This window comes from Ustilago hordei (assembly GCF_900519145.1).
Source record: "Ustilago hordei strain Uho2 genome assembly, contig: UHO2_contig_05, whole genome shotgun sequence".
In the NCBI taxonomy this organism is placed as follows: domain Eukaryota; kingdom Fungi; phylum Basidiomycota; class Ustilaginomycetes; order Ustilaginales; family Ustilaginaceae; genus Ustilago; species Ustilago hordei.
The window spans coordinates 1,410,026-1,431,179 of NW_024545279.1; the positions used below are offsets into that span (position 1 = coordinate 1,410,026).

The following is a 21,154-nucleotide window of genomic DNA, read 5'->3' on the forward strand; positions in this document are numbered from 1 at the left end:
TCTATTTCTATTTCTATTTCTATTTCTATTTCTATTTCTATTTCTATTTCTATTTCTATTTCTTCTTCTTTTTTTGGGTCAATCAATTGTTCTGCTGTGGAGCCAAAATTGAGCTCAGCCCAAATCAGCCTTCTGTCAATTTGAAAAAGAAAGGAAAATGAAAAAGAAAGAAAAAAGAGGTGCGTCCGTGTTACATGTGCATTTTGAGGCGAGAACGTGCTCACTCGAGCTTTTCAGGAAATCAGCCATTGGACGCACGTGACACACACACTACACCATATCACACCATACCACACCACACTCAGAGACGCACAAGGGAAAGCAGGCGAGTCAGCTTTCCATTCTATACAACTGCAGCCTGAGTATAATCGTCAAACCAGGACCCTGTCTTTGATTTCTTCGTGCTGCAAAATCAAGGGAAGCAATGACTTGGATGCTTGCAGATGAGTCTGTGCACTTGCAGTCTCTGAAATCGCATTCTGCGGATAACTTATCACATAGAGCGATGCAGTAGGTCGAAGTCTTTGCGCTCAAGTCAAAGCCGCACGCTTGGAGATCCAGAAGGTCGGGCGCCTGCAATTGCAGATGCAATACCCTCGGAGATGGGCGAGGAAGCGATCGCGGTAATGTCGCGTCACTATCAGATGCTTTGAAGGGCTCGCAGATCAGACTTGGATGACAAGTTCACTAGGACGGCAATGCAAACGGCAATAATGATGTTTATGATTGATCTGAATCTAATAGTACAGTGCATGTCTGCAATGCTTCTCTGACAGTTGAGGATGAATTGCGTGCGTGCAAGAAACGAATTTGATGCTGAGATATCTACGATGAGGGAACAAACCAGAAGCGAGAGAGAGAGAAAAGAAGTATCCAGAGAAAGAGCGAATGGTCACAAGAAAACTAATGCCTGAGATCTGCCATTGGTTGATCAGTATCGATTGGGCGCGTTGTAGCCTCCAGATCCATTGTAGGCGGCAGGATCGACCCAGCCAGTATTGTTTGAGTGTCCGTATGGCTGCGGCGGTGGGAGCATATGACTGCGGCTGTCCGTAGTTCTGCATCCGAGGCGCCGAGTAGCCAGCGCCAGGCTGCGAATTGTGCTCGCTGCTTTGCGGTGTTGCCACTGGTTTGGGCACGTTGTATGCCGTCTTGTTCCTACCTGACCTTCGCAATTGTCCCGAAGAGCCTGCACTCTGAGTGCGAGCTGATCATCGCCCCGAACAGCAGCATCGACGTACGATACCCCACAGAATGAACAGAACAATGATGCCAATGACGATGGTCACTGGGATCGAGATCCTGAGGTTGTCCGTGTACCAGTTTCGGAAGGTGCTCTGCCACGAGCCCGACTTGCACTCGCCGTTCTCGCAGCGTCCACCATAGCCACAGCTGGTGCCGTCGATGAAGGGCTGCTGCAGGATGAGACACTGGTTGCGCGAGTTGGGGCTCTGGCACGTCAACTGACACGAATTGGCGTTCGAAGCAGCGCAAGCGGAACGGAAGGTGATCTGACCCGTGGAAGCCTGCTGGCACTGAAGGTCGCGAGAGGTGCAGTGGCCGTTAGCGCAAGACAGTCCGTCGCCACAAGAGCTTCCATCAGCATTAGTCTGATCAGCGGGACATTCGGCGGAAGTACCGGTACAGTATTCTTCCGTGTCACATCGCGTATCGACCGAGGGACGGCACATCTGGGATGATGGTGCAAATTTGCACGAGTTGGAACAACAAGCGCTGGTTGCTGGATCACACTGAGCGCCTTGTGCCAGCCTGCATTGAGGTGTGCAACACTGCGAACCATTAGGTCCAGCGTCGCACTCCTCGCCCGGTTCCAAGATGCCGTTTCCGCACTGCTCGGTGCTCAGCGTACTTCGCTGTCCAGGGTTCTGGATGCAAGACGTGTCCAAGCCCCGTCCGAGTAAAGTGCAGACATTACCGATCGAGCACTGACTGAAGTTCTGGGTGTTGGCTCGCGACGATGGGTTCATGATATACTGAGCGTTGGCGTTGCACGTTGTTCCTGATAGTGGACAGCATGGCGCACCACCATTCTGGACGGCAAAGTTCGAGTTACTCGTACAGCCGTTGGTGCAATCGTGAATGGCGCCAAAGTTGTGCCCCATCTCGTGTGCCATGACCTGCCATTGCCGCGTAGCGATCGAGCTGACACCTGTTCCACTGACGGTCTGGCCGCTGCTGCTCGATGCGGATGTCATGCAAACGGTACCGAGCCAGGCGACACCAATCTCGCTACCAGAATTGCACGCCGTCATGAGATGCCAGAGTCCGATGCCATTGCCAGGCTGCTGAGACCTCCACTGGGAGAAGTCGCTGAGGCGTTGGTCGATGCTGACAGTGCCACAACCTAAATTCCATGGTGCATCCTGCGTAGGCGAAGAGGGACAGTTGCCCGAGCGAACATCGAGCTCGACCACGCCGATCGAGACGTTGAATGTGGATCTGTACACGTTCGAGACCGAGTTCATGTTGCTCAAGATCTCCCTGCGTGCGTCGTCCTGGTTGCCGATACGCTGTGTATAAGCGCAGTCCGAGGCAATACCTGCATAGACGACTCGGGCACTCCTTGGGCATCCAATGGTCGAGCCGATGACGTCTTCGTAGCTGTTGGTTTCGTTGCCACCGTTGCCAATGTCATTACCAGTTGCCTGCCTCCTCCGGAATGTGGGCTCGAGGTAGTCATCCAGGTCTTCGTGGTAGACAAAGTCGTCCGAAGATGCCTGTGGCGACTCGATGACTTGGTCTTGGACCGATCGTGTGAAAAGGTCGTTCCAGCCCGAGAAGAGATCACGGCGAGCGAGTCGAGCTGGCGTTGGAAGCTTGAAGAACGAGTAGACGGAACGACTCATTTCGTCGTTGTGGTCCTGGCTGAGTACAAGTCGGTTGTGTGTGTTGTAGTCAAGGAGATCCGATGAGCATCCCAAAGCTACGGTGACGTTGGAGCGCGAGCTCGACTGCTCATCTCTGGACTCGAGAGCGACGTCCGAGTCTCGATGTACGATCATTGAGCCAATCTGCTGTGATCGTGGCTCGATCCAGGGGTCGTTCAGCTGTCGCTTGGCAAGGTAGCTCTGCGGTGTTGCAAGATGATGAACGTTGCCAAACCAGTCGAAGCTACCTTCAAAGGTCGGTGCTCCGGTAACGGAACCATCATCATGTAGCAGGATAGCGGCTCGACCGACAACGCCAAGATCACGGTCCTGGTAGATATCACGAGCGATGCCGGCTCGATCTTCATCTAATCGTCGAAGAGAGTGTGAAGGGTGAACGACAACGCCGTGATAGGCACGTACATCACCCGGATAGAGCTTGCCGATACTTGTGACAAAACTTTCGCCTGTGGTCTTGTTGTAGCCATAGTACTTGACCGTGGTGCCATCAGGATGCAAGAGGTCTTCGTTGGGCTGGAGATGCAAGTGAAAGTCTTGTTCGAAAGCGCGGAAGCTAAGTCGTAGAGGTGGCTGTGTCGCTGGCTGATTGTTGGAGCGTTTGCGTGCAGATGACCTTGTCGGTGTCAAGGTATCGAGCTTGACATCGGTCGTCCTTGCTATGCGTCGAAGAGGTCCACTTTGACGACTTCGAGCTGCGATTGGCGTTGCTGTCAAGAGTAGAGCTAGCAGCAGTGCTGCGAGGCATCGATGTGCGACTACGATCCGCATTATGTGGGATGTGAAGTTGATGGTAGAAAGAGGTGAAAAGACCGAAACGGCAATTGAAAGTGGTCTACTTGAACAAATCGAAGCGGAGCACAGCCTTGAGGGTAGCGTTAGCGGTGCGGGCTGGGGACAGCAGGAACCGGATCGGTGGCTAGACGACTCTGTACCTTCCTTTACGTCTACTGTATGTACGATCGCTCGACCGCCTTTGGCAGACCAACCTGAGTTAGGACGGCCAGGGCAGACGCAAGGCAGCGACGATGATCTGTACTGAGCTTAGTGAAGGCAAATTGATTGATTGTGAATCTACCGCCATCCAAGCGATTGCGGGGGAAATTCGGCGTTGCCTGTTCATAAAAAGAAAAAGAAAAAGAAAAAGAAAAAGGAAAAGGAAAAGGAAAAGGAAAAGGAAAAGGAAAAGAAAAAGAGACTTTAACAGCCATGCTCGATTCAAGTTAGAGTAGGTACAGCCTTGTACCTGAGAGTTCGACACAGCAATCACGACACAGCAATCACGACACAGCAATAATCAACACGGTAATTATCTCTGCTTTGCGCAATAGGGGCAAGACTATTCGAGGGTTATGGCCGAGCTGTCCGGTAGTGTTGTTTTGTTTGGATTTTCTTTCCGCTCGCACAGCCAGGCGACAAAGTGGATCGCACGGGTCCCGATGACTGGCGATCGGTGAGAGTCGGAGCACAATGTTACTGCTGTTTTAAGACAGAAACGTGTATACTCAATTGACTAAGGAAAGAATGTAGCGGGAGCCTCGAGCTCCCCGCTTGATATATATACAAATGAGTGATACTTGCCGAATGTGGGAAGATCTTACTTAATGACGAGCTATGACAACGAGCGGGACTATGTTGTACCCGATTCTCGATCTCCGATCAGACTGTCTTCCACCCGATCCCCTTTGTATCTGCTTACGTCAACCAATATCATCATATTGGATCGTCATTCTCAATACATTGTGGTCTCTCATCGTAAGCTTGACTTTGATCCCAGAGCTCTCTTTTGCCAAGGCCCGCGCGAACCCCTTCTGCACCGCCACTGGTCAGCAGCGCCTTTGCCTTTGTTTTGTGTTGCCTTCGGTCCCCACTTTGGGCCTTCTCAAACCGCTACATACATACACCTTCTCTCCGCGCCCCAACGGAGCATCAAGATCGTCCAAATCCAAGAGACGATGCTTTCTTGATTGCACGATGATCTTGTCGTCCGTCCTGAGCGGATGTATCAGGTTCAGATCGCGGATGCGGAACGTGGAGAGAGACACAGACACACGGTGAGAAGTCATGTAGAGCTTGCTGAGCATAGATATCGATCCGACAACGTGACAGCCAGGACGACGTTCAAACCTTCGACCTCACCAGCCGAGCTGACCGAACATCCACCAATCAAAGTGACATATCCCAAGTGACATATTCCAAGTGACATATCCCAAGTGTCGCGTTCCGTATTGCGATCTTCCTCGTGTATGTTACTGACTGCCAGCCTGAGAGTGAGAGATCCGGAGTCATGATGACGACAATTGCAGAGCGACAACACATATGAGGAGAGGTCAAGATCCGACGAGCGCACCTCAGCCGGCGGCAGGCTGCTTCACCACCGACTCCTCAGATGTTTATGCCGCCCTCGCCAGGTTGCCACAGGTCCCGGCTTTGGACGGAAGCCGATGGTGCCGAGGGCCAGTTTCCGGCTCTAGTTTTGCCAGCATGACAAGAAGAGATTGGACAGCATCGTTCACCATGTTTGTGTCCCCAACTTAGATGGGGCAACAGCGCCAATGAGACAGCATGTTGCCGGATCGGCTGGACAGGCGGTCGCCAACCACCTGAAGTCAATCTTAGAAGCTCCGCAAATTGGCGGAATACCTGTTTGCCTCTGTTCAAAAGCGGATATCGTTCAGAGGTCGATGCTCAAGCGAAGCTAACTTATTCGAAGCAGTGAAATCAAGACTCAAGCTGCCATGGCACTCGTTCAATGGAAGGTTGCGGTCAGCCAGAGTCCTCAATCCACAGCTCCGCAGACAGTATCAGGAGGCCAATGATCACGCTAGACACATCGTTCAAAGGATCGAGTGTATAGCTCATGTTAACCGATGAGACGCTCGACTGACGTTGGCTTGCCGACCATCTAAGCAGCTATGTCTAGCAGCTCTGTCTCACGGCAGAGCGCTTGTGTTTGGTTCCGTGTTGGAGCGGACGACGTTGAGAGAAGAAGGGCCACGCGAAGCCGGTCGTTGTGAGCAACTTCATGTTGATCGACAGCATGAAGTGACACTCGTTGGACACCAGATCGTCGGAGCCTATCTTGCTCAGCAGCTCCGTCTAGGAGCGGACATGGCGAAACAGCATGTCGATCCCAACAACGTTCAAGGGTCAACGATAAAGCGCAACGAGTATCATGGTCCATGCTTGACGTGAGAGTCTTGACCGGACCAACAGCGAGCCAATGCATATCAAGGCCTCTCTCAGATCTGAACTCAACAGCAATGGTCCCGATCCTGGTTTGATCCTTCACGCACGGAATCTTAAGCAGATCATCGGCTACAACCGTGGGCGGAAACAGCTCACCAGGATGTTGGAATCAAGTCTTGCGAGGAGTCATCGTCACTCAAGAGATCCTATCGCTCAAAGAAGGCAAAAGAACACGGTCACAAAAGCGAGGGCAGGTAGACAGATTTGGGAAAAGAGATACAGGGTGTAAAAAGGTCGAATTACCACGGACAGCTGGGCGTCAGAGACTGCCGCAACAAGAGAGGCATATCGGAAATGCTAGAAGTACAAGAGACAACACCAGAAACGAGACAATAGATGGGGAGATAGAGTGTGATTGGGTGTTCGCAGAGACTGTTGTTTAAGCACCGAAACCGTAGAGGGTTCGGCCTTGGCGCTTAAGAGCGTAGACAACGTCGAGCGAGGTGACGGTCTTGCGCTTGGCATGCTCAGTGTAAGTGACCGAGTCGCGGATAACCGACTCAAGGAAGAGCTTGAGGACACCACGGGTCTCGTCGTAGATAAGCCCAGAGATACGCTTAACACCACCACGACGCGCGAGACGTCGGATAGCGGGCTTGGTGATACCCTGGATGTTGTCTCGCAAGATCTGAAAGAGTTGAAAGAAAAATACAGGGAACAAAAGATAGAGTGGGGCGATCGTCAGCAAGCTGTATCGTTGGAGTCGAGTGCAGAACCAGAGTCGAGAACGCTATCGCGGACTCCCCAAGTGGCTTTGTGTGTATTTGGAAACTTACCTTGCGGTGACGCTTAGCACCACCCTTGCCGAGACCCTTGCCGCCTTTTCCTCGTCCGGACATATTGATTGATGTGTTGGTTGGTTGGTGGTGGTGGGAAAAGAGTGTTGTGTGGAGAGGCTCTTGAAGAGATGAGATGGATGAGGAGAGAAAAAGGGAAATTACGCCAGCCGAGTGTGCAGTATTTGTATCAAAGTCGGGTTCGATGCGGGATCGGCAAAGTCTCGCGGAGGGGTTTGGTTAGGGCGTCTTGTTGCTGCTGTTGGGCATTGGGCTTGAGCGTGCGGCTTCGGTGACGCTCTCGCTGAGTTGGCTGAGCTATCTTTGACAAGGTCCAAGGCACGCGCGCGGAGGCATGCAGCCAACTCTGCCACTCGACCCTTGACGAAAATGAACGAGTATTGTGCCTCTCGCCTGTCTCGGGTGTATTACTGATTCTCTAGGTCTAAATTGCGATATGCAAAAACCATGGGCTGCCGTAGCCAAGCCAGAAAAGGTTGCGGTGATTCGCAACTTGAAAAAACGGTCAAATTAACAAAGTCTAACACGACCCATCACCACCAAAAATGTTGGTGCATCGTATAAACAACGCGATTGAACGCGATATTGAACGCGATATTGAACGCGATATGGAACGCGATTGAACGCGATAGACCTCGATGGATGATCCTCAGAAACCCCGTGCAAGGTAGAAACTCGGTGATGGTGATCTTTAGACGAGGTTCCCGGGATCGTTCCTCTTGCATGCACCCGCGGTTCCTCCTATCTCTTGCTCATGGAACACGAATCTGAATGTCCTTACAGCCGAAAGACTCATGAGATGCTGTGGATACAACTCTCATTTCGTCAACAAGTTTCAAGAGTCAAGCCTACGTGATCGTGTGACAGTTTAGAGCGTAACAGGCACGGACGAGTGTAGGAGTTGTTGATGTTGTTATCGGTCTAGCTGTGGTCGTCGACAGTGAAAGATTCCGTGGAATCGCTCATAACCACGTTGCAGATGGAGCTTCGACGGTCGCACACACAACAAGATCAGATCAGACCGTGATTTCGGCGAGGCCAATCTATTTTATCATTATTATTCGTAAATCAAGCAAACCAGGCTTGCACGCGAAGAGATCCTAGGACGAAGTGCACATCAGTTGGATTCATGCGACTTTCCAAATTCGCGTCACGGCGATTTTTGGCCGCGCGACCCGAACAGAAGCGACTTACTCAGTCGTTGAATCGCCAAGGTTGTTGATCTGAAGCCTAAGCGCCCGTGGAATTGACTTTACTGGCACACAACTGGGACAAAATTCAACGTTGCTGAGTAGTGATGCAGTGACCGTTGATTCGGCGTGTCGTGCCTTGGCTATTGCGCAGCGCTATCCGCTCCACTTGTCGGCTGCCGAGCTGCAGGTTTCTTTGACAGCTTCTCTCCAGCTCAGCAGAGACAGACGGAAGCAACACAGCACAGCGCAGCAGCGACACTCTGCGCCGCCCATCCACTCGACCCTCCATTCAAATATAAGGATCCACCTTGCCGATCCATCTCTCAGACTTTTTTTTTTTCCCCCTCATCCAACATTCTATCTCCACACTTGTACACTCGTACTCGAACATCTCTCTATCTTCACAATGGCTCGTACCAAGCAGACCGCCCGAAAGTCCACCGGTGGCAAGGTAAGTAATCTCCTCCACCACCAACCCCCCTCTCTCTCCAGATAGCATCCAACGGAGAGACAGTCTCTAACCGCTTCGTATCTTCTAACTACTGCATCGCATTCGCTCGACATCAACAGGCCCCCCGTAAGCAGCTCGCTACCAAGGCTGCCCGCAAGTCCGCCCCCTCCGCCGGTGGTGTTAAGAAGCCTCACCGTTATCGCCCCGGTACCGTTGCTCTCCGTGAGATTCGTCGTTACCAGAAGTCGACTGAGCTCCTCATCCGAAAGCTCCCCTTCCAGCGTCTCGTTCGTGAGATCGCTCAGGACTTTAAGACCGACCTCCGCTTCCAGTCAAGCGCCGTCATGGCCCTCCAGGAGTCCGCCGAGGCTTACCTCGTCTCTCTCTTCGAGGACACCAACTTGGCTGCTATCCACGCCAAGCGTGTCACCATCCAGCCCAAGGACATTGCCCTTGCCCGCCGACTCCGCGGTGAGCGCACCTAAACGCGTCGCGCTCTCTCATTTCCCTCCTTATCATCTTCTCATCTCATTTTTTTTTTTTTTTTGATCGCCGATATGCGCTTTCATGTTGCTGGTAGCTTAGCCCTGGTTCATCCCCCCCCCCCTTTTTCTTGTCGTGGTATTTTTTCTTCCTTTCACCCTTGTACTTCTAGCTTTCTCGTAATTGGTTCCGAATAGTCTCAATGCTATCTGGTCCAGCCATACATCATCAGTGCGGTCTGTCCGTTTTGATTTAAATGAGCACATTTGCCTTGGTTCGAATTACAGCAAAAGTCGGCGAGCTGTTGGCTCTCGAACGATAAGTGTTGGTTGGTTGTATGCGTCATTTCAGGGACGTGTCGAACTAAGCTTCGCGTTGGCGCCGCTGCAATCTGACAAGTCTGGAAAAGAGGAATCGGGATCTTATTGAGAGGGTACTCCCGATTTTGCGAGAATGGATCGGCCCGCGCGGGGACTGTCAAACCGGCTTTCACGCATCCGGTCGCTCAGCGAAATGAGTAGTTTCCAGAAAAAGGCGGATTCGCTCGATTCACAAGAAACAGGCTGCAGAGGGCTTCGTGGCTTTGAAACTGAGCCAGGCAACTGAAGCCTGTGCACCGGCACTTTTACAGCATACAGCCGTTGATCCCCTGCCCGTGTGCGCGCGAGAGAGACTGAGACAGAGAGAGAGAGTGTGTGTGTGTGTGTGTGTGTTTTGCTGGCTTGCCGGATCGAGGCTAGTTGGACCGGACATAGCTGTTCAACTCTGGCGCCGGCTCAGTTGACTGCTATTTGCCTTCCCCAGACTGCAAAGTAGCCGAATCGACGTAGTTGAAGGCTCACACGCACGCTAGCTATCCTTCTTAAACAGGCGGCTTTCAACCACAACTTTCTTCTTCCTGAACCACCATTCGCATCTATCTACCCCGCATCGCACAACTCAGCTTGCGCCCTCTTCCCACACACCAACACAAGACAACAGGAACCCTCCCTCCCTCATCTCACATTCACTCATACTTCAAAATGTCCGTCGTTGAGCAGCGCCACGGAAAGAAGAACATCCTCGCCGAGCACGACGACGATGGTAAGTACAGCCGTATGCTACATCGCAACTGCATCCCTGGCAGTGCTTGAGCACTAGAGAGGAACAAGTTGTCGCCGTAGCTGTGGCAACCTCATGGCCATAAGAAGATGGCCGCGAACGATTGCTGATCCGCATGCTTTTTGCTCCTTGTGTTTGTCACACCTCACAGTCGTCATTGTCTCGGCTCTCCGAACTCCCATCACCAAGGGCAAGAAGGGTGGCCTCTCGCAGTGCGCCCCCGAGGAGATGCTCGGCTGGACTCTTAAGGGTGTTCTTGCCCAGTCCAAGATCGACCCCAAGCTCATCGAGGATGTTGCCGTCGGTACCGTCCTCGCTCCCGGTGGTGGCTCCACCCAGGCCCGTATGGGTGCTCTCTGGGCCGGTATCCCCAACACTGCCGGTTGCAACAGCTTGAACCGACAGTGCTCTTCCGGTCTCGCTGCCGTCAACCAGATTGCCAACCAGATCGCTCTTGGCCAGATCGACATCGGTATCGGTTCCGGAGTCGAGTCGATGACCCTCAACTATGGTGCCGGTATCATGCCCTCCAAGATGTCCGATGCCGTCATGGAGAACGAGGAGGCTGCCGACTGCCTCATGCCCATGGGTATCACCTCTGAGAACGTCGCCAAGAAGTACAACATCAACCGTCAGAAGCAGGACACCTTCGCCGCCGACTCGTTCGCCAAGGCCGCTGCCGCACAGAAGGCTGGCAAGTTCAAGAGCGAGATCGTCACCGTCAAGTACGTTGACGACGATGGCAACGAGCGCACCGTCGACTTGGACGATGGTATCCGTGAGGGCGTTACCGTCGAGTCGCTCTCCAAGCTTAAGCCCGCCTTCGCCAAGGACGGTTTCACGCACGCCGGTAACGCATCGCAGGTCAGTGACGGTGCCGCCTCGGTCCTCCTTGCCCGCCGCAGCGCTGCCAAGAAGCACGGTCTCCCCATCATCGGCAAGTTTGTTACTTGTGCCGTGGTTGGTGTTCCCCCCAACATCATGGGTGTCGGCCCCGCTTACGCCATCCCTCGCCTCTTCGAGCTCACCGGTCTCTCCAAGGATGACATTGACATCTTTGAGATCAACGAGGCTTTCGCTTCGCAGGCTCTCTTCTCAGTCGAGCACCTCGGCCTTGACAAGAACAAGGTCAACCCTGTCGGTGGTGCCATTGCCATGGGCCACCCTCTCGGTGCCACTGGTGCCCGACAGATCGCCACTGGTCTTGCCGAGGCTAAGCGCCAGGGCGGTAAGAAGCTCATCGTCACCTCGATGTGCGTCGGTACGGGTATGGGTTGCGCCTCTCTCATCGTTTCCGCTTGATCTGTTCTCTAAAATGAAGAAAGTGATCAAGCGCCCGGAAGACGTGTGCCTACAACGTGTCCCTGTAAATTAGATCCCTATCGACTCAATGCTATCCTATGAGCTCGAGCATACCTGTGTTGCTCCAGATTGAATGTGCGCATATCAGAAGACTGTAGCCATTGAGTCTGGATGTACAGCGCAACCCATTCCAAGCATTGATGAATGTGAGGGGACCCAAAGAGGTCTCACGGTTGAAGAGTGCAAATGCGCGCAAGGTTGATGAGAGGCGTGACAGGCTGCCTTGAAATTTTAGCAGAACGCGCCGATCAAACTGAACGCGAAGCATTTTCGAGAAGCGCAACATGAGAAACCTTTGATCCTTCCTGCCGTCACTCTCACCAGCCTCTAGCAACCACGCCACCTCTTCTCAGCTGCAAGTAGAGCTGGAATTCGCCTAGCTCAACCTCAACAAGAGCCTGCTCACAGTTTCGACTGCCTTTCAAGCACAGCTTTAAACAGCAGCCTGAGAAGCACGCATTCAGTCAAGACAGCGCAGCAGCAACGATTAAGGTGTAGAGATGGACGAGGATCCGGATTTTGACTACGAGATGGACCCACAGGCTCCATATGCATCGATGCAGGGAAGTGCTGAGGAAGTCATGGATGACGTGCGCAGCGAAGGCATGCCCATGTCAGATGCTGGCATGCAGTCCAAACCTATCGACAAAGCAAGCTACGACGTTGACTTTCACGACTCCGCCAATACTCAACATGCAAGCTCAGATGTCCAATTCAGCACTGAAGCACCGGAGTCAGAATCCTCAGGCTACATTGTAGACGGACAGATTGCCGAGACTAGCCACGGCCCATCTGAAGATCACGTCTACGAATCGGGCCCAACGATCACTGTTGGAGAAGAAGTCAAAGCGCCCGAAGAAGCATTCCCGACTGGCACGACAGCCGTCCAAACACATCAGGAAAGCAGCACAATCATCACAGCAGGCGTAACGGATGAGAACGGCGAACGAAACGATGCTGCAGATCAATGGCAAGGCAACTCGACCGAGAACGATGGAGAGTACGTTGGAGGAGGAGAGGAAGAAGAAGAACAAGATGAGCTGAATCAGGGTGTTGGGGGCGCCTCAGCACATGACGGAACAGCGTCAGCTGCCATCGTGAAAGTGAAAGTAGAAGAGGAAGAGGAGGCTGACCAACTCGAAGGTGAGGGAGAGCAAGAGCAGCAGATAAGCGGTGCAGAAGCTCATACAACGCAAACAATCAACGGAGGAAACACAGAAGAATACTATGATCCCGATGATCATGAGATTTTCACCGTTTGCGTCACCTTCAACGGTCAAGATTTTGTCATGTGGTCCTCGACAGACATTCCCGCATATGTTGCTCTGTCAACGAAACCTCAAGAGGCAGAGACCGACGACAAAGTGGACGAGCTGATGCAGATAGAAGCGCCTGCCCTCGACGTTCCACAAAGCGTGCTCGGGCAGCCACTCGATAGCCTCTTTGCTGGCCTGAGAGAACGCAAAGCTCTGGGCGAGTTTCTGGAAGAGACTCACGAGCTGCATCTCAACTTCCCAGATCTTGATCTCGACATCGCCGAGGACAACCTCTACTGTCGAGAGATCACATTGGGTGACCTCTTGCAACTCCATCACGGGCTTGGCCTTGAGACGAGCTTACATGTGCAGGTATCGGAACGTCCGAGATTCATCACCAAGTACAACGAGCTCGCTCAACATGTGGCGGGGATCATTGGCAATCAGCTGCAGCACAGTAGCGATGAGGAAGACGAGATAGCAAATGCTGGTCTGCAAGTAGGGGATTACAATGGCGTTGCGGGCGACGAAGAATCTGTTGCTCTGCAGAATGGTCGCAAACCAAATCCTCCTCAACAAGTCAGCGTGGCCGAGGTGCAGGCAAATAAAGGCCACGGTGCCCGAAATTCGAGCGAGGCAACCCGGGCAAACGTGCTGAGCACGACGGAAGCTACTGTCGTACTCAGCGAGCCCAAGGCGAATGCCCTGCCTGAAGGTGCATCGCTAGCGCACGCTGCAGATGGCAACCTCGAGGTCGCGTCTGAGGCTGGTGGAGGGTCCAAACCGACAGCATCGCAGACGGAAGAGCACAGCCTTCACGCTCAAGTCGGCGAAGGAGACATTGTTCACGAAGAGCAAGACGAATTAGAAGGGGACACGGCAGGGACGGTAGCGGAACAACACGATGCAGATGGTCCTAGACAAGGGGAAGGACAAGATGGGGCACCCGAGGATGCATGCGGATCAGAACAGCACGCAGGAGCGGCAGAAGAGGAGGTAATCGACCTTGCGGCAGAAGACGACGAGGAGGAGGTAATCGACCTTGCGGCAGAAGACGACGAGGAGGATGAGTATGATGAAGATGAGGTAGAAGGTGAACAGTACGAAGACGAAGTGGAAGGAGAGGAGTATCAAGAGGAGGCGGAAGGCGAGGAATACGACGAAGAAGCAGAGGCCGAAAAGTATGAGGATTATGGGGATCAGGCCGGCGAGATCGGCGAAGAAGCTGAGCGGACATTCTACACTACCGTGAACGAAGGCTCGGGCGCAGAGGAGGATGAATTGGAAGAGCCAGAAGAGGCAACAGTCGAGGAAGACAATGGCGCAGCCCTGCTACACAATGCGCATCCAGCAGAAGCGAGAGAATTGACAAACACAAACGGAGGCGATGCTAACAATGAACAAGCATGGGAAGGTACGTTGAGCACGCCTCGGACGGCCGTCTCACCGAAGGCTCCTACTGACAAGTCCATCATTATAACCAACTCTCAACATCTTTGTTCCATCACAGAAGGAGCGGAGGAGCAAATTGTCGAATACATAGAAGGAGACGAGGACAACATCAATGCTGCGTCCTCCTCGCTACCCACCTCAGAAACATACGACATGGCTGCGCAACGCAAACGCAGCTTCCTCGACGAGGACGACACGGCCGAATATGAAGAAGATGATCGCGAAGCAGAGAGCAAACGTGTCAAGATGATCTGATACGGTGTTGCTAGTGTAGCATTCAGGCTGCCGACAGGATGCTTTGATCGTCAAGCACCCCAAAGCACCTCTACTCCCTTTGTTGTCTCAAAGCCTCCGTATGCATCTGCATACTATCGACCTCTTTGGCTTCGGTTTGCAAGGGTAGTTTTTGCTCCAAGCTTCAATCTTTGCCCGACACACCTTGCTGCGATTCCATCATCCCTTCACCACATCAAGAGGAGCAGGCTGAGACAACACGCTTTTGTGTTTCAGCTCTGGTCTCTATACCCAACACAATTTCCAAAAGCAGCGAGAAACAGCAATCGTGCTGACGAATCGTGCCTCAACAAGCCATCGCATTCAAGGTGAGTAATACAGACGGACGCAAGCAATGTACTAACCTTTGAGCCCCCGACAGGGCAACGACGTATCGAGGTAAATGAAAGGCAGTCGGGCGTTGTTGTTGCGTCAGATTGATTCGCATCGAGAGCCCTTTTGCAGCAAAGTGGCTGCTCGAATCATCTTCACACACCCTCACCACTATGATCATGTAGTTCTCTTGACACTCTGCGACGTTGCATGTCCTGTGTGCAGAGTTAGTGCAATTCGAACTGATGCAAGTAGGTCTGGGTGTGAATCGGCGATCAGAACGATCGGCTTGAGATCACTGTCATACCGATACGTGCGAGAGACGCTCGACTTACTCCAGATCTTGTCTATTTGCGCAAGACGATGGTGTCGAAGCCAGATTCCATTACGCAGGGACTGACTGCAAAAGGCTACCCGGCAATTTGGTTTGCTCTTCAAGGGAAGGGAGAAGGAGAAAGACCACGGACATTTTGGAGAACGGGAATCACGTGACATAGGTCAGGTGATGTGATCCGTGGTCAGAGATTTTGCCAAGTCATCGCGCAGCAGCAGAATGCTCTCTCTCCAATCACCACCATTCTCGCAGCTGCTCGCTTAGCAGAATCTCGCCGACTCTTCAAGTGTTTTTCCCACCCTGTATTCCCCCACCTTGTCTTCCCGCTCTCTTGCGCTCATCCGGGCCCCCCTTACGGCGGTCCGGGAGCCTCTCGAGCCTGTGAGCACTCTCACGCTCATCCAGCAATCTTAACCCCCCCCCCCCTTTATGCTCTCCTACTGTCTTTGCTATGGTATGAATTGAAGGTTCGGATTCGAGATTTTGGGAAATTGCTGACGAGGCTGAGACGCGGCAAAGGAGGAGAAGGAGAAAGTGGATTGCTGTTGAAAGCGTCAGGAGCCGTTGAAAAGTGAGACCGCTCTTGCGGTCGACAGAAAGAGGTCGATCAAGAGGATATCATCTGACTCGGATGAAAAACGACCTGGCTGGAATTGGAGCGGAAAGTCAAGGCCGAAAAGCAAACAACACAAGCAGAAAGCTGGAACTTGCTCCCTGCTCTACTTTGCCGATGCTCAGACGAGGCTTTGAGATGAAATCGGTGTCAGCAACGGTGCCTCAAGGAACGGCAATGAGCAGAGACATTGCTATCATGGTGCGGCTTGACGTGATTGAAAGCTCCCGAACATGACCATTCGTTTTGGCGCGCACATAGCATGTAGAGAGCTCTTTGGTGCTTGTGTGGGTCGAGGGCAGGAGCAAGAATTGGAATACGTCGATGGTTTCAGCCTCCACAAATAGACCAGGAATCCGACTGTGCGGACTGTGAGGGTTGATGCTTGACTGAAAGACGGGGAAAAGAACACATGAGTACGGTCAGCAGGTGGTGTGATTGGTGATGTAAGGATAGGATGCTGCTTTCTGGCTGAGTTTGAAGAAGCTTTGGACAGATTCGGGACGTTCCGGGAAGGTTTCGAAGACGACGATGATGATCATAATCATGATGGTGCCGAAGCTGAAGCTGGTAAATACGGTCCAGATCGTTCGAGCCAAGCGAAGAGCTGTGTTTCTGCCGAGTCATGATCTGCCGATGGAGCGATTGCGCCGGTCACTGCTACCGTGACTTTGGGTCTTAGCATTGCAAATTTAGCTCGGATCATGCGGTTTCTAGTCAGGGCATGGACAATAGTAGGTGATGACTACAGCAGGAGCTTTGTTTTTTGTTTTTTTCTTTCGGCCCTCGGCAAGCTCGTCAGACAATCTGATTAGCAAGGCACGACAAGATTGAGACATGAGGCAGTTCCTGTGACACAGAAGGCGGCCGACTGTGACTCCTTGAGGAAGACGTCGCCATCAGTGGGCAAAAAAAAAAAAAAAAAAACGTTGGGCAAAAGTGCGCGCGCGCGCGCCAGAGACAGGAGGGTCGAGGGTGCGAGTGTCAATCAAGCAGTCCGATTACTGAAGTGACTGGGCAGAGCAAGAGGGAGAACCACTTTTGGGATGAGCCGATAGACACCAACAGCATAAGATCAGATCTGATAGTCACGACAAATTGAGCCAATGAGAGAAAAGCTTGTGTCAAGTGAGCAAAAGACAGGTTGGGCTGCTCATGCATGCGCTGCAGTGCGTCAGCTGCTGTTGGAGGATTGGGTCGGTGAACAAAAAGAAGCAGCAGAGTCGATGGCACCATTCGTGCTTTTCTTCGTCGCTGGAAGTTGTTGCAGAGCATGGGCTGATAGCTAACTTTTCGAAACAACTGACGAGATTCGAAATCATGCACAGATGCCTTTTCGAAAAAGCGATACCAAGTCCAATCTTTGCTTTCTTCAAAGGGCACATCATAGGAAGAAAGAAAAATAAGGGAAAAACAAAGAGGGAAAAAAAAAAAAACAAAAAAAAAAAAAACAAAAATCCATTTTACCATTCAACAACGGTTGACAAGAATGCTCGGCACAGCCCCGAACTCGACTCTGTTTTCCAACGACTTCTTCAACAAACTCCCTCGAGTCACTGTAACTGGCTTGACTTGAATGATCTGACACAGATGCGGAAAAGACGGAGAAGATCGGTGTCAGAAGGTATTGGTGGCGAGAGGAAACAGTCGAGTTAAAGGCCGATATTTGAGTCAGAAGCGGCAGAGATTGGTGCAACCCGAACGAACCCGAACCTGATTACGAGCAGGGCTTGGAAAGACACGAGGTTGTAAGGCAGGCTGGTAGGTAGTAAGACGAGGCAAAGCTGTAGAGAAATAGGAGGAGAGAGACAAGAACGTTCGAGACCTCTTTGAGTGCGGCAAAGGCGAAAAAAAGAGGCTCGCATCGACGAAGCGAAGGTTGCGGAGCTTGCAAGCGAGTCCGTTGAGCATTTATGCGTATCGGCGCTGTGTCACTGCAATTCATCCAAACTGTGATCAACGGTCGATTCACGACGCAGAGCTTCAGATATTGGCCTGGGGGCGCGCCTGAGCCGCAGCCGAGGGAAGGTGATACAGGTGATCCGCCGTCAAAAAATAAAATACAATAAAAACCAAAAACTAAAAACCAAAAACAAATTGGAGTAAAAGTGGAAGGATTAAAGTCGTGAAAGGCACTTGGTCAGTGGTATCGTTGAAAAGCTCCTTTTTCTAAATTGATTTTGAGCGAGCAGAGACATATATCTGAACCAGACTACGTCGTTGTTTGCTGTTTCGGGCATGTGCTGCTGTAACTGAGTAGAAAGCCGTCCTCACCCTCTCTTTGCTCAGCTCTCCTGCGGCTGAGCAGCCAGGATGTCGGCCGAGGTGAGAGCATGCTTGCTTTCTGCTGCTGCTGCTGCTGCTTGGTGGTGATGATGGTAAACTGCGCTGTCCAGGGATATGACCGAAAGTGCCGATGTGACGTGCTCTTGGCGTAGCAAGCAAGCAATCTGGTCAGTAGGACGAGTTAGTTTAGCTTTCCCCGCCGCCCCTATAACAACCCAGCGTGCGGCTAAGGAAAGCTGTGATTGGATGTGACAAGCATTGCTAGCAAGGAACGCTCCAGATAGGCATGTGTGATTGCGGCCTGCATTCTCTCACTAGTCTCGAGGATAACCAGCAACCGTGTTGAACGCCGTTGTGCGCCGATATCTAGTTGACCGGCAGAATGTGCTCGACCTGCAAACTTGCACGTCAACCGATCCGGATCAAGCCGCCTTTGCTCATATTCCTTTGCACCTCTTGGTTGCTCACTACAACAATGCATCCGATGAACAACGCAAGCCTAAGCACTGCATGGAAGCAAGCTGCAAGCAAAAGCTTGCCCAAAGGGAAGAGCTTTATGGATTACGACCTCACCAGTTAGACCCTCTCCAACTTCAGCAGCATCCGAGGCATTTGGATCTGCACGGGTCTATGGAACACAATCAAGCTCTTCCAAGGTCCGTTCTAACAGGATTCTGGCAGCGGCATAAAAATCAAGGTCCGGTAACACTGCCTGAGTAGAATCACACATTTGCCGCTGTGTCGTTATTTCTCCATTGTCTGGACACACACCGTGAACGGGCTAGTCGATTGGACCATTAAGCGGCAATGGGTGACATAATATACCCTCTCCTAGTCACTGCAGATATCAACGGAACGGACAGGAAATAGAAGGAACAAGTCGCAATGGCTGACAGGATGCTGGTCATTTTGGTATCACCTTGGTGAGTTGAACTGCAACTCGCTTTATCAACGGCATAAAACCTGGATCTCGGTCTTATTCTCTCTCTCTTTCTCTGTTAGCATCACAGGAAGAGGCCAATGTGTCAAGTCTGTGAGTGCACTCGAGGAGACAGGGTTGACGCTGATGCCTCTGGGTCTCACCCATTTCCATTTAAAATAAGTTTTAATTTTACTCTTTTTTTCTTTTTCTTTTTTTTTTCTTTTTTCTTTTTTCTTTTTTTCTTTTTTCTTTTTTCTTTTTTCTTTTTTCTTTTTTCTTTTTTCTTTTTTTTCTTTTTTCTTTTTTTTTTTCTTTTTCTTTTTTTTTTTTTTTTTTTTTTTTTCCACAAAGGGCGCGATGGACACTTTCACTGTGTGACAGCCATCTCTGTCCAATGTATGCGCGCTATTTGACTGCGCCTTTCTCTCTGTGTGTTGTGTGTCTATGCATGCTCACCTCGGCAATGCTCTTCTTAGTCTCTCGCTCTCTCTTGTGCTCTCTTCTGTGCCGTTGATTCGTCTCGCTTGTCTTATGATCGTTTGTTCTCAACAGTCTCACTCGGTTTATTTTGGCGTATCACCTTCTCCTTCTTTGTGTTGCCTCTTCTTGTTGGTCGATTTGCATCGTATGCGTTGTCTGCATCGTCGCTTGGCCAGCCGCTCATGAACGACACAGTGAGGGCACGCCATACAAAACAAAGCTCTTCTAGTCTATATGCTTGCTCTTCTCGCTGGCCCCATCAAAGCCGCGTTGTCTCCGCAGGTCTGCCAAGTCCAACAGACCGGTCTGACTTGGGATGCCCAAACAGCACATCCAACTCGCTTCATGCCAACAGCGCGCATCAATTTCTATCTACCCGAACGTCCTCTAGATCTTCTCGCCGACTCTGTGTCTCATCCTGTGATGCTTGCATTCATGGACTGCCTCGCTTGTTTCCACTCCGCTCACCCCTGCCCCCGTCGGCCAGCCGAGGTTTGCTACATTTCCGGCCGTCATTGTCATGCTTGCTCCTCCCCTCCTGCTTTCCCTCAAATAGTCGGGAGGCGTTCCCGAACGGGCCCCATCTTCCGCTCCTACCTCCTTCTTTCATACATAACTGTACCATATCAGGAATCCCCCTCCCACAACCCCTTTTCCGCCGTTCTTATATACCAGCCATTGCTCTTCTCACTTCCACACCCCCAACTAGTACACGTCTCCATACCTCCGCCATACGTCTGACCGGCTCGGACTTATCCCACTAGCTTCATCAATCCCACCCGCAACGACCTCACCCAGCGCTTAGACCTCTTCTCTTGCTCAACCGACGGTTGCGCCCAGCTTAGCCCTTGACGTTGCTTAGCTTCTTTTGACCAGCACATTGCACGGTTCGCCTCCGTGCGTCGACTCGTTGCATCCCGCTTCTGTGACACGCTTTCGGTAGAGGTCCGGGCGCCATTGTCGTCTCCTTTTCCGCCGATAAAGACCACCTGATCAGTCACTGTGGCGCTCGCTCAGGTCGCGTCTGTGCCTTCACCTCTGTACACGGCTAACCTTTCCGTTCGTAAGACTTGCACACGGCCACCCCGCAATCGCCTACGCCCTCGCATCGAGCTGATCTGCGATCAGTCTTCTTTCTAGCTCGCCTAGCTACTTTATCTGGAACCCCTCTCTTCGGCCATTGATTGTTTGCACTCGCCGATCCATCCTCCTGCTTTGTTTGCAAGCTCACTCGCAGCGGTGCAGATCCATCACTCCGCTTCCTCTCCGCCAGCTGCCTTCTGAAAGAGGCTAAGCCAGCTACTCTTTCCACCGCCCTTGTCGAGTCGCTCAGACGTCTTGACATCTGCACCCCTGAAGCAACCGAGGTTGCTAGTCTTCTTACTCTCTTTGCCCGAATGCTTTATTCTCATCAAGCACCCGCCGGCACAAATTTCGCTCAAGCGCGGCAACGACGAGGCAGCCGGCTCTCTGCAGCTTGACCTTTCCGTTCAATCTAGCTCCCATCAATCGCTCTTCTGGCCCTCATCAGGTATTAACGACGCCGGAGCTCCACAAACCTCGTTCAGGACCATAACCTCCTCCTTCGACTCAGACTCCACACCCAAGACTGTTTCCCAACTCTTCCTCGACCACCTCCAGGATCAGTCGTGCGACGACATCC

At 52.0% G+C, this 21,154-nt stretch overlaps 5 protein-coding genes across 5 annotated transcripts; 3 read left to right on the plus strand and 2 right to left on the minus strand.

The window, feature by feature from the left end:
• Positions 1 to 931: 931 nt before the first annotated feature.
• Positions 932 to 3,677, minus strand: UHO2_03387 (uncharacterized protein; the record flags this gene model as incomplete). Its single annotated transcript, XM_041558302.1, has 2 exons — positions 932 to 1,018; positions 1,242 to 3,677. The coding sequence occupies 2 exons, from the start codon at positions 3,675 to 3,677 to the stop codon at positions 932 to 934; spliced, it is 2,523 nt and encodes an 840-aa protein (XP_041414236.1).
• Positions 3,678 to 6,534: 2,857 nt separating this feature from the next.
• UHO2_03388 (Histone H4) lies at positions 6,535 to 6,994 on the minus strand (the record flags this gene model as incomplete). Its single annotated transcript, XM_041558303.1, has 2 exons — positions 6,535 to 6,783; positions 6,932 to 6,994. The coding sequence occupies 2 exons, from the start codon at positions 6,992 to 6,994 to the stop codon at positions 6,535 to 6,537; spliced, it is 312 nt and encodes a 103-aa protein (XP_041414237.1).
• A 1,557-nt stretch (positions 6,995 to 8,551) lies between these two features.
• Positions 8,552 to 9,081, plus strand: UHO2_03389 (Histone H3.2; the record flags this gene model as incomplete). Its single annotated transcript, XM_041558304.1, has 2 exons — positions 8,552 to 8,596; positions 8,716 to 9,081. The coding sequence occupies 2 exons, from the start codon at positions 8,552 to 8,554 to the stop codon at positions 9,079 to 9,081; spliced, it is 411 nt and encodes a 136-aa protein (XP_041414238.1).
• Positions 9,082 to 10,101: 1,020 nt separating this feature from the next.
• On the plus strand, positions 10,102 to 11,482 carry UHO2_03390 (putative POT1 - acetyl-CoA C-acyltransferase, peroxisomal; the record flags this gene model as incomplete). Its single annotated transcript, XM_041558305.1, has 2 exons — positions 10,102 to 10,162; positions 10,332 to 11,482. 2 exons carry the CDS (start codon positions 10,102 to 10,104, stop codon positions 11,480 to 11,482), a joined length of 1,212 nt encoding a protein of 403 aa, XP_041414239.1.
• Positions 11,483 to 12,042: 560 nt separating this feature from the next.
• Positions 12,043 to 14,505, plus strand: UHO2_03391 (uncharacterized protein; the record flags this gene model as incomplete). The annotated part of the gene is made up of 1 exon (XM_041558306.1): positions 12,043 to 14,505. The coding sequence occupies one exon, from the start codon at positions 12,043 to 12,045 to the stop codon at positions 14,503 to 14,505; it is 2,463 nt and encodes an 820-aa protein (XP_041414240.1).
• Between the last annotated feature and the right edge of the window lie 6,649 nt (positions 14,506 to 21,154).